The 16,315-nt window shown below is 35.0% G+C and overlaps 1 protein-coding gene across 1 annotated transcript in view; it reads right to left on the bottom strand.

Moving 5' to 3' along the window:
* LOC309802945 (nucleolar RNA helicase 2-like) overlaps nucleotides 1–13,233 on the bottom strand; it is a gene marked incomplete at its 5' end in the record, with an annotated part of 78,447 nt that extends 65,214 nt beyond the window's left edge. Inside the window, one exon of the mRNA XM_082618794.1 lies at nucleotides 13,202–13,233. Coding sequence (XP_082474920.1) covers nucleotides 13,202–13,233 — 32 coding nt within the window. The remainder of the gene's footprint in view (nucleotides 1–13,201) is intronic.
* Between the last annotated feature and the right edge of the window lie 3,082 nt (nucleotides 13,234–16,315).

Below are 16,315 nucleotides of genomic sequence, written 5' to 3'. Positions count from 1 at the left end.
AAAATAGGGAACTTTCTTGATCAGATTAAGGATATCTACAAAAACTCAGACATCATACATAGTGGTGAAATAACAGACTTTTCTCTTAAAATCAGGAATAAGAAAACTATGCTCACTGTTCTTTCTTATTCAAAATTTTCACTCAACATTCAAAATATTGCAGAAAGTATAACTGCCTACACAAAACCCAGTAAAGTTCTACACATAATTTTATTCAGAATTAATAATGGAGTTTATTAAATTTCTATACACCAGCAACAAATAGGAAACCTAATTTCAGAAATTACTTTTAGCAAAATAAATACATGAATAGAATAACCTTTCATAAACAGATCTATATGAAAAACATACAAAAATATTATTGGAAGTTATACAAGAGTATATATGTGTATGCATATGTGTTTATGAATGTGTATTTACATATATATAAGTAAATAGAAAACAATACTATGCTTATGGGAAGAAAGCATCAAAATGCAAAAGATGGCAATTCTACCAAGTTAATCTATACAGTCCATGAATTTTCAATACATATTACAATGAAATTCTTCACAGAACTTGACCAAGTAGATTCTAACATATATGAAGAGGAGTAAATGGGCCCATAAGAGCCAATACACTCTTTAAAACAAACAAACTGAGAGGACTTGGACAGTTAACTTTCAAAGTATCTTATAAAACCACAATAATATAGTGTTTATTGACCCAGACACAAAGCAGGTTGACAAGTTAAATAGAAAAGAGGCACAGAAAGAGATCCTCACATGTATGGAAATTCATAACGACATCAGTAGCTCGGTAAAACTGGTGTTAGGGGCTTCCCTGATGGCGCAGTGGTTGAGAGTCCGCCTGCCGATGCAGGAGACATGGGGTTCGTGCCCCGGTCCGGGAAGACCCCACATGCCACGGAGCGGCTGGGCCCGTGAGCCACGGCCACTGAGCCTGTGCGTCCAGAGCCTGTGCTCCACAAAGGGAGAGGCCACAACAGTGAGAGGCCTGCGTACGGCATAAAAAAATAAAAATAAACAAAAAAAAAAAAAACTGGTGTTAAACACCACTTCATAGCGGTTGGCTAACTGGTGCTTGATGGAGGAAATTTCACTGTATGCTATTCCGACAAAAAAAAAATTACACAGTAAATGATTACAGCTAAGCTTTATAGAGCATTTGCCATGAGCCAGGCTAAGCCCCTTATCTCTTTCCATTTCCAGACTTACCCTTTGATTTAGCTACTATTTTAGCTCCCATTTTAAAAATTCAAACAGTACCCACAATTAGAAAGTTCAGGAGTGTCAGAGCCAGGATCTAAACACTGCTCTCCTCTCCCAAATCCATGCACTCATTTTATATACTTCTCCTTGAGAAACATTAATGATAAAAACCAAACCAAACAAACAAACAATAATTTATTTCAAAATAAATACAAACTACAATGTCAGCGTGTTCAGAATTTCAATTAAATACAAACACTAAAGAATCGTAAGTTGAAGTAATATGGGAAACCAATGAGATAAGGGATATTTCATAAAAATACTATTTTTAAAAGATCTTGTAAACACCTAAGTTGCATTAAAAAGGAATTTAATAATATCTCATTATATGCCTTCCTTTTATTGATGCCTATAGTGTTGCTTTTAAATAGAGGCCTAATATCAAAAAGCACATATTCTAATAATGTGAAACTTGCAAAGGGAAAACAACAATATGAAAACAACCAAAAAAAGAATCATATTTTATTGCAATGGAAAATTGGCTGAATTTTGACTTTTTATCTTATAAACAAACTTTTCTTAGAGGAACTTTATAAAGCTTGTTTGTGCTGAGAGACCTTTAATAGCAAAACCTGGAAAATGTTATCTATTATTAGCTTAAACTATTGTATTTACCTGTTATCCTTATAACACTGCCAGGATAAAGAGTCTGTCAGTGTTTCCATTTCATTTCGGAATCAACCATGACACTTTGCTCTGGGCTAAAATCTGGCATGTGAGTCTAAAGTCAGTTTTATTTTTCCTTAAATAAATGTTGAAATACTTTTTAACTAAGCCATTTTGGTTAGAATAGAACATAAATAAATGTAACTGACTCCAGATGCTTTTGGTGCCCACTGAGAAACAACAGAAAGGATATATATTTTCTTAAAAAATAAAATATAAACCTAAAGCAATGACCAATGAGCACATTCACTCCATACAAACCATGTGTCTTACTTTAAATTTGTGCTTGCTTTTAAATTATTCTAAGACTACATGAAATGTAGTATTTATAGTAACTCACAAAATTTAGATCCTTTAGGTAACATTTATTTAATTCTAGATTTTAAATAAAATGCATATATCAGTAATTCTTGAATTAGAGTAATGCAGCATTATACATGCAAAAATTTGAAAGACCTTAACGACATCCTTGCCTAATAAATCTGGTAAAGATAACCCCTATCCTCTAAGCTTTCAAATATATCATATAACCATTGCTGTGTGTTGACTCAGCCTTGGAGAAAGACACCCAGCAGGTTGGCAGGATGAAAGCTTTCCTGTTTATTCAACAATGTGCCTCCGTAGGGGGTACAGTGGCAATCAGACTGGCAGGTCTTAACATGGTGCATAAATATTTCCAAATCCACGGAGCATACTTAGAAATATGGAAAAAGTGAGACAGACCACCAGCAGGCGTCAGACTCACCTTGAAAAGTCCTAGACATAACTGAGACAGTCTGCTCAGGGGTCACCCAGCACCTTCCTTTGTATGTTTTGCTGGCACCATTGCAGCCCTCATTACTCTACTTCCTACCTAAGCATATAAGTGTGTCACATCATTTAGTAGTTGGATGTACACAGATGAATTCCCCCATATTTTGTCAGTTTGGGGGTATATGTTTGCCATGAGGTCCAAGTTTGCTAGGAGCAGCTATCTTTAATCACTTGTTCAGAATTCTGCAGTAGTCATCGACAGAACCAACATGGCATTGGATTCTCAGAGTACTGACTCAGGTTCCTAAACACGTTATTTTCAGTTTCAGAGACAGATCTTCACTAAGGAAAAAGGGGTAAAGGAGAGTAAATAAAGAGTTAAATGCCAAACTAGACCTATAAAAGCATTGATTTTAAATAATCAATTTAAGGTTTGGTGACATATTAGTGTTGGATAAAATAAGCATATTCTTCCTCCTTCCCTTTCTTCAGCAAGCTCTTCACCTTCTAAACTCAACTTCCCCAGCTGTAGAAGATGAATAACAAGAATTATTTCTTCCATTATAGAATTGTGAACTTCTAGTAAGGTATGTGGCTTAAATATTCATGGAATTAAAAGACCCACACAAGCAAAAGTTTTAAAAAAAATAAAACAGAAAGTAGCATTTTTTTAGTTAATATATATTAGGGTAACCTCTAATATTATTGATATTGAATTGATAAAATTATGGTAATGTAGTGGAGCAAGTAGGTGCTATTACTGTCCTACCATGAACTATCTGTGTGATCCTAGAACAGACACAACCTCCATGAATCTCAAATTTCTCATCTGGAAAAGTGGATTTGTCACTTAATCCAGTAGGGATGTTGTGAGAAATAAATGAGATAGTGCTCAGAGAATTTGAAGACTTTATTGGAAATAATGTCATGACTCACTTATTGACTTTAATAACATATTTATCAGTTAGGACTGAATTCAGCAATCTGAAGCTTAACCAAATAGAGATTATATTTCCTCACATGATAAGAAATCTAAAGGTATGCTCACCAGAGCTGAGATTGTGGCTCATACTGCCATTGGGGTAGCAGATTTCTTCAGTTTTTCCTTCCCCATCCTCTTGACCTGTGGCTTTCGTTTGCCCTGTCACAAGATGATTGTTCCATTTTCAGGTATTGCATCCACATTTCAGGCAGGGAGAAGATAAACAGCGAATGGCCAAACGCTGCTGCCAACTGAATCTATTAATTTTCATCATTGAAGCAATGGCTTTTTTGATACCCATACGGGATATGCTTGTTTACGTCTCAATGCTACAAATCAGCCAAATGGGTACTCTCAGTTTCTAGGTACTCTGAAAAGGTGGCTATTTCAACAGGGCATGTTACAGTACAGAATAAAAGTATGGTTCTTTCATAAAGAGGTTGTTTATGGAGTAGACCTCCATTAGTCAGCCGCATGCTCAAAAATTAGGGTAATGCCTATGTCATTTTGAATTTTCAGCTTTATGTATCTCAGGCTTCCTAAATAAGCCATAGACTCTCCGAAGACAGGCTCCAGCTTTATTACTTCTCTTGAAAGTGTCACAACATGCTACATAGGTTTGTGTATATTATAGAAACAAAATAAATATTATTTTGAACAGTCTGGGTTAAAATGATAGACTGTCTATAAATATAACCCTTGGTGAGTCATCCACCTTCAAAACTATTTCTTTTTCTTTTTGTCTCCCTAACTCCATGAATATCCTCCATAGATTGTTAAACTATTCTCAGGGATATTACTCAAAGACAAGGCATGACACTCATAATTTATTGGGGAGATCTGTGTGGAAATGTTCTGTGACTGAATAATTCTCCAAACAGGACATGGTATTTCAGTGGCACTTCTATAACTATAGGACTTATATGCACCAAAGCGTTCCTTTACAGCTCCCCAAAGTATAATTATTGTGGATTCATTTTTGGCCTTTATGAATGTCTAAGAGAACATAGCTCTACTAAACTTCTTTCCTTCCCACAGAACTTTAGCCCAATGGACTAGAAATATACCTGACCTAGAGTATTATTTATTAAGAATGCCCTCTCTTCTAGATTGTTCCTATGATGGGTGACATTTATGTGATATACAGGTAAAAGGATCATAAAGAAGTTATTTATAATGGGCTTTCCAATTGTTAAGAGACTAGGAAGTAGGAAGGTATTGGAGCAAGGCTTATTAATTGAATTGTTTACAAATGAGGTCCTTAAATAGGAATTTGTATAGTGTATGTAGGACATGCTCATATAATTTATGTCTAATGAATGAATATTTTATGTCTAATAATCTCCACTTCTTTTGTCAAGTGACACTCATATAAACAGCTTCTTAGAAAGGGTCAAAGGGTTAAGTCTCTCCTCTTGAATTTTTTAGAAAATAATCTATTTTATGAAATGACTTGGCATTTTCAGTCTTTTGGTATAAACGCTTACATCTAGGGAAATTATTAGAGCTAAGATTTTCAGCATGCTGTTTTTTGGATGAAGCAGAGAACAACTTCCAACTGTTATTGTTCTCACACACACACACACACACACACACACACACACACATGCATGCGCACGTGCGTGCACGCCCACACGAGAGATTCTGTAATTCAGGCCCTGGAGGTTTTACCTCATCTGTGGCCAATTTTACATCTTAAACATGATTCTTTTAATTCAGGGATTAGCCACCACCCCACCCATTACCACTTCAGGTTTCAAACTCATTTAGCAATGATTTCCACCATTAGTAAAATGTATTCATGAGGTATACATGACATCTTGGCTTATTATACAGCCAGATTGATTAAGTAGGTTCACAGAATGAGATGACTGAAGGAGAGAACATCATAATTATAGATCATCATTCCTTGATACCCAACCCTAAGGTTACTCTGCAGATTAATTCATTTAACCTCATATCATCCCCAAAATAACATGTAACACTTTTTTTTCCAATAATTTAATAAGGTAGTTTCATGCTGGTTTTATGTAATCACATCCGATTCATGCAGATTTCATTTGTATGTCAAATGACTCCAAAATTTACACATCGATCCATGATATCACATTTGAATTACATTCATAAATGCCCTAAACCATGCTCTTAAGCTCTCCGAATTGTCTCCATCTCTTTGAATTCCTTATAAGGCCTAGCTTGAACCCATTCACTTGTATCCATCTCAATGTTACCCTATATATGAGGCCTCCATCAGCATCTTTTGGACCACTATGATAGTCTCCAAACTGGGCTCCCTACTCTATTCTTCTCCCCTCTAAAATATTTCCTACATGGAAACCAGAATAATCTTTAAAAAACATAAGTTAAAAAGAGCTCAGTAATCTCAGGGGTTTTTTGGAGGAATGGGAGAAAGTGACAAGACAATTCCAAAATTAATACAGAATATAAAAAGCCATCTTTACAAAGAAGAACAGAGTTGGACAATTTACAGACCTGAGTTCAAGACTTATTATAAACCAGGTCAACAGGTAGATTAATGAAACAGAAAAATAGCCCAGAGAGAGAGATTCACTCTTATATAGTCATTTGATTGTTCTGAAATTTTCAAGAGAATTGTCTCCTCCTCTAGCTGTATTTAAAATATTTATTTATTCTCTAGGGTTTCAGGGTTTCATGCTATCTCTAGCTGTGGCTTCCTTTTTATTTATCTCATTTGTAATAGTGACACATTTTATAAATTCTAGATTAGTCTTTTCTTCCTTCTTCCCTCCCTCCCTCCCTCTTTTCCTTCCTTCCTTCCTCCCTCCCTCCCTTTCTTCCTTCCTTCTTTCTTTCCTCCCTCCCTCCTTCCCTTCCTCCCTTCCTCCTTTCCTACCTTCTTCCCTCCTCTCTCCCTCCCTTCCTTCTTCTCTTCTTTCCTTCCTCCCTTCCTCCCTCCCTCCCTTCCTTCCTTCTTTCCTATCTTCCTTCTTCCATTCTATTTTTCTTTCTTCTTTGTGGATAACAATAGCTGCCCATAGTTGGTTTCTGTTAGTTCTTTCCTACAACTTCAATACAGAAGAATCTGACCAAATTCCCTCTTACCTAGCAACTTTTATTAGGAAACAGGCATAGAAACAATCATGCAAGTATTCTGTAAGGTTAAGTCATCTCTAAGTCTATATTATGTGAGTTATTCCACCCACTTTGCACTAGAGGTTCCTTTGAGATAAACCAATCATTTCTAGAGAGACGATTTAGTCAATCTTATAATCCACATTAGAATCTTTCAAATTCCTGACTGAATACAAAACTCTTTATGAGATCACCTCTTAGGCACTATTCTGAAAGGTGAATGGTGAAGGGCTCAATAAATTCTAATTGTCTGTTTAGGCTAAACTTTCCTAAAATATAGGTCAAACATATTTTGTAGAACTCCAGTATCTAAAGTAAATAAGTCATAACATTACAGGAATTTTAAAATAAAACATCAAGCACCAAGATTTTCATGTCAATTGATGTAATAAAGGAAAAATTTAGTACTGATTAGCTACCTTTAGAAATATACTGCAAATCCAGTCTGTGAGAGGAAAAGCATATTAGGGAATATACAAATTACATGATCAAAAATTAGACATCTGAAAAAGAGTATATCAGAGTTTAACAAGGAAACAGAAATTACTTGAGTATTTAAATCAGGACTGGAATACAGGCAATTGGTTAACCTGGTGATAAAATAGGATGATGAGATGACAGCAGGAAGTTATCACCACCCCTCCACTGGTGGGACAGAGTGAGGAGAAAGCATCACAAGAACTGGAAGTTGAGGCCATGCCCTGGCTTGTCCACTGGGAGCTGGAACTTGGAGGAGATGCAGCCACTGCCAGAGGAGCTACCTGAGAAGGACAGGAAGGGGAGAGAAAGTCTGGTGTTTCCTCCCCTCACTCACCTCCCTCCACCTCTAGGCTCCTGCCTCAGCCTCCCCTTGGCAATTATGGGGGTAGCAGCCTGCAGGGAAGGATGAGGGCACCTGGACTAGAAATTCTTATTCCTTCACAGCGAGGTCATGTTCATGACCTCTCCCCACCCCTACTCCAAAAACAAAAACAAAACAAAACAAAAATGGAGAGCTGTTTTTTTGAGAGATAAGCTTTAAGATGCAAAGTTGTTTTTTTGTTTTATTCTTTCTGTTTTTGTTCATTTTTTAAAAAAAATTTGTGAAAACAGTAGGAATTGTAACAAGCAACAATTGAGAAATTTCTTCAGTCTCTAATTTCTATCTGATTCATGCTCCTGTCAATTTTAGCACTAGTACGATAAACAGATTCAAACCTTTCTGATTGGTTAGATTGGTGTAACATGTCCACCCTTGCCCACCAATTTTAACACTAACAAAACAGGATTGATCTTCCTTTGAAAAAAATTTAAATCTTCTTAAAAACATTTCTGTTTGTACATTTTCCCTAAAATTAAATTCACATTGGTTGAGAGTCTGGTATGATTTAACTCTCTCTTAATTAAAAAAAATAAAAATTCCAGTTCATAAAAATATGAAGGTTTCTAAATTGGAATTTGCATATGTTAATTAGGGTGCTCAAGAGCAACATTTGGTACTTATGAAATGCTTAACTCTGTGTTGAAAAGAACTTGGAGTAACACTTAAATACAGAAGAGACAAATTTTCCAAGCTCTCAAATCACTTATTAAAATTGAAATCATGTACTTGTCATCACATGGAAATCAGTAGAGACACATAAATAAGTTAAGAGTCTAAAATTTAGCTTTAAAGGTTCATTTTTCTCTAAAACTACTAGTTTCAGCTTCAAAAATCAGATATTTAGTAAAAGAATTGAAAATAGAAGAAAATTACTGGTTGGCTCTATCTGGATTTACAGTAATTCTGACAAGTTTGTATTACTGAACTCTATTTCAATGTCACAGAAACGATTTTCCATATCACAGAAAGAGGAATTTATAACTAAGGACACAAACATAATCCTTAGCCACTGCAAAAGTATCATTTGCTGATTTACATGATAAATTGAGACAAATTCAGATTCTTTATACTGGAGTCTTAAAGCACCTATAAAAACAACATAATTGGACTAATTGGAAATTTTATATTAAGAAAATATTGTACCTTAGTGATATTCTTATTGCTAAACAACTCACTAGGTTTTGGATAGTAAATGAGTCAGTCTAGAAAAATATCTTGGAGATTTTGCCACTCATGATAGGTAGTTGCTGAATATTCTTATTTTGTCTTCAGGGAGATAAGGAGGTAAGTTATCCTTAACTAATTTACCTCTAAAATGACCAATGGGATCCTTATCATTTGTAGCTGAGTTGATTTTACCGTTGGTTGTTAAAATTACTTTAAACTGCTTAGAAGTTATTATCATGATATACAATAAGTCCTATGTAATCTATCTGTAGATGATACTGTATAGATTACTTTTACATTCATTTATGCAATGCATTAAAATTTGACTCTTGTAGAATTGGCTTTATTGTCTACACCTCTGCAATTTTATTCAATGAGTCCCAATTTATGAGGATGTTTAGATACATAAGGAATCCAAATTCAAATAAAGCAGGAAAAAATGAAGAAAAAGTAAACATTATTAAGGAAGCAGTCAGGAAAGCAAGAATTGAAACTCTGGGTGGTCTTTTAGGACCCATCAAATATTTTCAGTACAGAAGACCACACAGAGGATGAGAAAAACAAGTATTTAATTATATTGTTAACAATCCTTTCCAACAAAATTTTTCCAGTTGTAAAAATTTAATTTCCTTATGTGTGTGTGTATATTTTAGAACTGTGTCAGGAAGTTACTGGGAATTCTTATCAACAGAAAAAATAAAACCATAAGAAACTATACTCTTTAGAAAATCTGAGGATAGAAATGATAATCTCATCTACATCTATTCTTCCTAGTTTTCTATGTTTTTAGATACCCTAGTTTAGGAAAAAAGCTCATTTTTCCTTTCTTGATCTTTCTCTACATTAAGACACTACACTCGGCTGTCTTATTCACAATATCTGTTCCACTTACCTTTCCATTTCCACTTCTGTGCATTCTTTCCTAAGTCAGTGGAAAGTTAATAAAGTTTATTTTGCCAGTGATCACTAGCTTATTTCCTTTTAACACAATTCAAAAACCATCAGAAATCTGTATTCAAACTTTCAGTAATATAGCCCCAATGTACATTTCTAAATGCTCTTCTGTCATTTTCTTCTGTCATTTTTCTTCTGTCATTTCATCTCCCATATGTGAACACAACTGGTCTCCACTTCCTGCTCTGCTTCCCCACTGGGAAATGTCTTCCTTCCAATATGGCATTGTACTTGTATTAAGCAATTGAACAATATTTTACAGCCTAAATTGTGATTTTTCTCATAATATAGCTAATTTAGTTCTCACAGTAATTCTGTATACAATAATAATATGGTTGTAATAATATAGTTGTAAATATTTTACATTTTGAACACACACACACACAAACTTGGGCTAAGTACAAATGAGTGGGATGCCAAAGATTTACCTATTGATAACAAAATAAAATATATATTTAAAATTTTCTGCAGGGACCTGGAAGCTTTGTGGGTCAGAGTCAGATGTATGCATATCTCAGTGCAAACTGTATACAGCAAATCATTCTACTACTGGAAGGACTCAAAGATCATGGTCTTTAATTGATGCCTCCCCCCAAATGTTTAATGTAAGTATGTATATTTTACAGTGCACTTAATAAATGATTATGAAATGAAAATAAATGCAACAAAAAATCTCTAACTAAAATGGTTCAATCCATTGACACTGAAAAACAAACAAATAAACAAAATGTCAAACATTTTAATACATTAACTCATTTTAGAGTATATTTTATTCTAATTTTATCTTCTCACATAATTACAGAACTCAGAAAACTGTGATTGAGGGTTACTTTCTTTCTTTCTGACCACCTGTTTTGGTCTTCATTGCATTATGTGACATACGTGTTTTTCCTTAGGTATTACCCAGTGATCAGAAAGGTTGCTAATGAAATATGGCAGAATCTGCCTCAGGCCTGCTTCTCGTCTGGAACATGCAACATTGCAGCCTCTTATTTATCCTGATGAATTGACAGTGGAACTCTAGAGACTTAGTTCAATTTCCTGCCTTAGACAGACACTGTGAATATTAACCCCCCGAAATTGTTTCCCTAAAAGATGGTACATATCATGGCTTTCCAGGATAAATGTAGCCATTCTCCCCCACTTTTCGGGTGTTTTTCTTTTTTTAATTTTACAATGAAAACAGTTATATTTTCATCTGTCTTTCTCTTTGCACTCATAAAGGGGCCATGCTTTAAGAACAAAGTGCTACACAGCAGTTTTCGTCATCCAGACATGATAGTAGTCCACACAGAGCTTTAGGAGGACCTAGGTTGCAGAATGACTATGGACATATGTTATCATATTCTTTATAAATTATGAACAAAGAAAGTTCCTTGACAGAATAGCTGCAATTACAATTTTAATATGCTGCTTTAGGGTCTCCTATTGACCCCTAAACACATCGAGACTCCGTGTTGATAGCCAATGAAGACACTCACTGAAGCCGGGGGGGGGGGGGCGCACATTCAGTACTCCTCACAGGGCACTACAGACAGCTGTTGATGAAATTTGATTCCCAGCTCATCGTTTGTACAGTAGAAACTTTATGCACTGCAGAGGGAGATTATAACACAGCAAAAAATGCATGTTCTTTACAGGTCCCCAGACCTTAATCCAATTGGGTTAGTATGCCATCCTAGAAAATGCCACAGGCCTAAAATGATAAAGAGGATGAGCTGATTGCTTATGAAAGGTTATCCAGAAGCCAGGTTCTTACTTTCACCAGCCCTTTCAAAACGTTCATTATTCCTGTATTGTGTTCCATTATAGAGGAAGAAAAAAAAATTGAAAACTTTTCATGTCCAAATATTCATGGTAATTTGGGCTGAGATGAAACATAAAGACACATTGAACAAGTTAATAATTGAGTGTTATGGGAAAGCTAACAATGTATCCATACTTCAAAATTATATTAACTATTTGGTTAACATTTCTTTAGAGGAGCAACTGAGTCTTGTGTGGGAGATTTATTGAACATAATAGGGCAGAGCTTACTGTATTGTGTCAGGTTCAGTTCTTGCCCTCAAATTATCTGTTTGTTACCAGGAACTATCATTTCTAGGCCTTATCTGGCATAAACTTTGGAAATCTTATCTCTCTGTCAAGTGATTTATCAGTATTTTCTTCCTAAATGCATAAAGTTCCCCTCCTATGACTCCTGGTAAATACAATTTTCTCATTTTTATTTATTATTTTTCCAGTGATCTTTTTATACCAGAGTGATAGAAGTGATATTTCTTTTATATAGTGGGACCTGGGAAGGAAATTGATACCACTATCACAACCTCCACCACTGCCACCAAAACCACCACCATTACATTACCACTGGGATACCGCCATCTTTGCCATCACTATCACCATCAAAATCACTGACATTCTAGCACCATATACACCTATAAAACAAGTTACACACAAAATTGTTTATACGGGTGCAGTGCTTTTCAAACTTAAATGAACATATGATCAATGGACGATCTTATCAATATACAAGTTTTGATTTATTAGGTCTTGAGTGTGGCCTGTGATTCTGCATTTTTAAAGAGCTTCTAGAAAATGCTGCAACTGCTGCTTTATGACCAGCCATCGAGACAGAAGCTTTTGCTTGATCCTATAATTATAAGAGATAATTATAAGACCTGGATCGGATCTCTACCTATGAAAAGCTTACAACCACATTAGAAATCTCTTTTAAACACACCCAGTACGTATAAATCTGAATTTACATACAAGATAAATTTGGGGTAACTAATGCTACAAAAGGATTACCTATGATATCCCATTAAAGAACAACTCAATTAATGTTTTAAATTTGAGCCTCATAAAAATGGGATTAGCATACAACCACTCATTGGCACAGCTTTTTATTTAAGGTGGTATACTTAAATAAAACAAACAAATGTCCCAATAAAGACAACCATGTATAAAAGAAAGTTAGCATAAGAATAAAAAAAAATATTAAATAGATATAGGAGTGTATCATAAGACAAATATACTAAAGAAATGGGTAGAAAGTAAGCACATATGGTTTGCAAAGATCTTAGGAAGACTCACTTGAGATTTCCACTGGTCTATTGCTGGTTCTATGGCCTTTGAATTTCAAATTCCTAATCATTTTTTATCTTCTCTTTGAAGCAGATGGTTTTTACCTAGAAGTTAGTCTAGGAGAGAGCAGAAAATAGAATTGGGGTTTTGCTTCTGCATCTATAAGATGCAGCTTTATTCTATACTATTTTATTTTCTCCTACTCTTTCGACATGCAGAATTCAGGAATATTCCTCACTGGATTTACAGGTCAAAGGTTTTATATATTCCATTGATACAATTGTGATATGGACAATAGACAGATGTTAATTCTCTCTGCCCAGAGTAGGACATCTTATTCTGATTTACCTGCTAAGGTCTGTATTCATTTTTACCTCCATGTCGTGGCTGTCTGTAATTTTCTTTTACCTCATTCATTTCATTTATGCACCTACTTTGAAAGCTCATGTATGCAAATATAGAGGTATATTATTTCTCTTCCTGTTTCTAGCTATTATTTCCAAATAGACATCTTTCAGATTTAGTGACTAAGCCTTTAGATTTCTGTTTCACATATTCTTCTGTATTTACAGCATGAACCTGAATTACAATTTCTGAATGGTGTGTAACCTTCACTTCCTAGCTGCAGACAGAACAAATTTGCCTGTTTCTCAAAGGGATAATCAGAATTTACCCTCCTCCTGGGACAAAAGCAAATCAAGCCAGCTTATTTAGTTCTGTTTTAAGTACCAGTGAGCTGGTTTAGATGAGAGAAGAATGCTGCAAGGTCCGTATCTAATTCTTCTAACAGATGTGTTCAATCCTAGTACGTTTCAGTACATTGAGATGTAAAAATAGGGACTGAGTTTTTCTTTTTTTAAGTAAATTGTGCCTTTTATTCCATGAATAACTATTCGAACACAATTGTACATTTCAAGTGGTTTGTGTGTTTTTAATAAAGAAAGAACACAAAGATAGCATCATTCAAATGGAAATTATTTTTTCATTTAATCTTATCTAATGTGATGGTGAAAATCTTACAGCAAAAGAATACTTGTCAAAGCTAATAAGCAAGGTTGCAAGAATGTTTGCATCTTCCCTGGCATCTTCATAAATATGACAGCTGCCTCAATTATTAAGTGAGAGGGTACTCTGGCATCAGTAATTATTGCTGTGCCTGAGGTAGAAGATTAATAAAAAGTGAGTTTAACATAATTGCACAGCAATAATAAGGTGGGCCCTTTGTATTCTGTTGCTATACACTGTTATCTGATTAGGAGAATTATGACCCTCATATTCAAGTTAAATAAGTGAAAAAATCTACCCCTGAGATTAGGGTGTTATTTTGATTAAATTGTTGTGTATGAACATAGATAGGTTTATATTTGTAATCAGTTTCTGTATCTTGAATATAAGAAAAGTTCTCCATCCCTTTGGATGGTTTATATAATTCTTATGTAATTTTTATGACCTTGCTAATTATAAAAGCACTGAGTTTCAGGTGCTCCTTAAGTAACAAGAAGAAAGATTTAAACACATAAGGCACATTCTAAAACATAGCAAGCAAACAATAAGACCATTATTTCAGTTCTGTTCTGAACGGCACATTTATCTATGCTACTACAACCAGATGCTGCATGGCATTTCTGTGGTAAAGATTATGTCAGGATTTGAGAATGGAAAAGTCACAAATCCAAGTCACACATCCAAATGAACAAAAATCGCACTTTTATTTACTTATTTAGCTTTGTAGCTGAAACTAAAAAACTGCTGGCTTTCCTTTCCCTAGCTCTAATTGATAAGATGTTCAAATCCAAGTGTTAACATATTTTTGCTATGTACTAGTCATTACTATTTATCATACCTATGTTCTCAAATTTATCTGGATTTATTTATTTACTTTTTCTAGTCTTGCAGAAAGTAGCAGAACTGGGTTTTCCAGCCCAGACTCAACTGTTTGGAACTTATACTTCTACCTTTCTTTTTGGCACTGTTTAGATTTTTAAATGGAGTTAGTCTAGGCTCCAATGGCAATTAATCTCTGCAGGACTCATCATTCCCCCACCTCCCAAGCACATCAAGTAGATGTAAAGTACTTTAAGTTATAAGAGAAGAAAATATCCTTCAAATCCAATTAAACACCTATATGTACTAAAATGATATAGAATGTAAAAGTGGATAAGAGTTAGTGCTCAAATTCCCACTGGAGTATACTCGTATAAAATCAAGTTCTTTCTGAGTGCAGGGAAATGTTTAAATAACTAGTGCTATATTCTTAGGAGTTGGATGAGTTTGACAGAAGCTATTGGAGGGAGGGTAGGTTCTGTAGGCATCTGTAAAATGATTAGCTTATGATTATCAATTGAGGGTGGTGAACATTCCAAATAGATTGCAAAGTGTGATAGTTAAGGTCTCTAATATACATTTTTTTTTTCTTTGTGGTACGTGGGCCTCCCACTGTTGTGGCCTCTCCCGTTGCGAGGCACAGGCTCCGGACGCGCAGGCCCAGTGGCCATGGCTCACAGGCCCAGCCGCTCTGCGGCATGTGGCATCCTCCTGGACCGGGGCACGAACCTGTGTCCCCTGCAGCGGCAGGCAGACTCTCAATCACTGCGCCACCAGGAAAGCCCTATACTTCTTTATAGTAGGAGCTTGGTTATACTTAAATTAATATTAATCATTATGTAGTTTTAACATTTGCTTGAGTCTCTATTGATATCTATACTATATATGTATGTATATCTTTCTCTGCATCTATATATTCTAAGTGTTGTGTACTTCTTCCCTTTCCTTCTGGATTACATATAGCCCCTAATAAATATAAACAAAATACTAGTGTTGGCAACTGTATTTACAGACAAAACATAGTAACCCCAATATCTTTAATAAAAGCAAAGTCTTTGTAACGTCTGAATAAGAAAAGGTGAAATGTATACAGTTGAAAATTTTAAAAAACACTTTGTAGTTGATAATAATAATCTTTGTACTACACTGTTCTAAATTTTAAAATCTAAAATGTAGAAAATATTTCTTGCTCACAAATCAACCTGAAGTGTATGTTCTTGATCGAGAGGCAGATTTTAACTCCCCAGTGATTTGGAAGCCCAGGTCCTTTGTATTTTGTGGCTCCACGACCTTCTCATCCTAGTGTGCCTCCAGCCAGCAGAAGCATAAGAGAGGCTGGAAAGTTAGTCTAACAATGTATCCAAGATGAAGAGGGATAGTATCTTTGGTGATCAGATAGCATGGTTTTATTCTCCTGAAATTAACCCATTTCAATAAACACCAATGAATGACCTATTTATCGTCAATATTATACACCCTTTGTTTTTCTGAACAAATTCATGGCTTTTCTCGATTTGAAATTTGCCGGTTTTTCTTTTTTTTTATTATTTTGTATTTACCTGTTTTGAAAATACACTTTGCTTCTTTTCCAGTCCTATTTTCCATAGCTCTGTACGATACGCCTTATCCTCCTTTCAA

The sequence above is a fragment of the Mesoplodon mirus genome, assembly GCF_964341445.2.
Source record: "Mesoplodon mirus genome assembly, chromosome: 4".
NCBI classification, from domain to species: domain Eukaryota; kingdom Metazoa; phylum Chordata; class Mammalia; order Artiodactyla; family Ziphiidae; genus Mesoplodon; species Mesoplodon mirus.
Note: the sequence above shows the minus strand (reverse complement) of the source record. Positions and strands in the feature narration are given on the sequence as shown.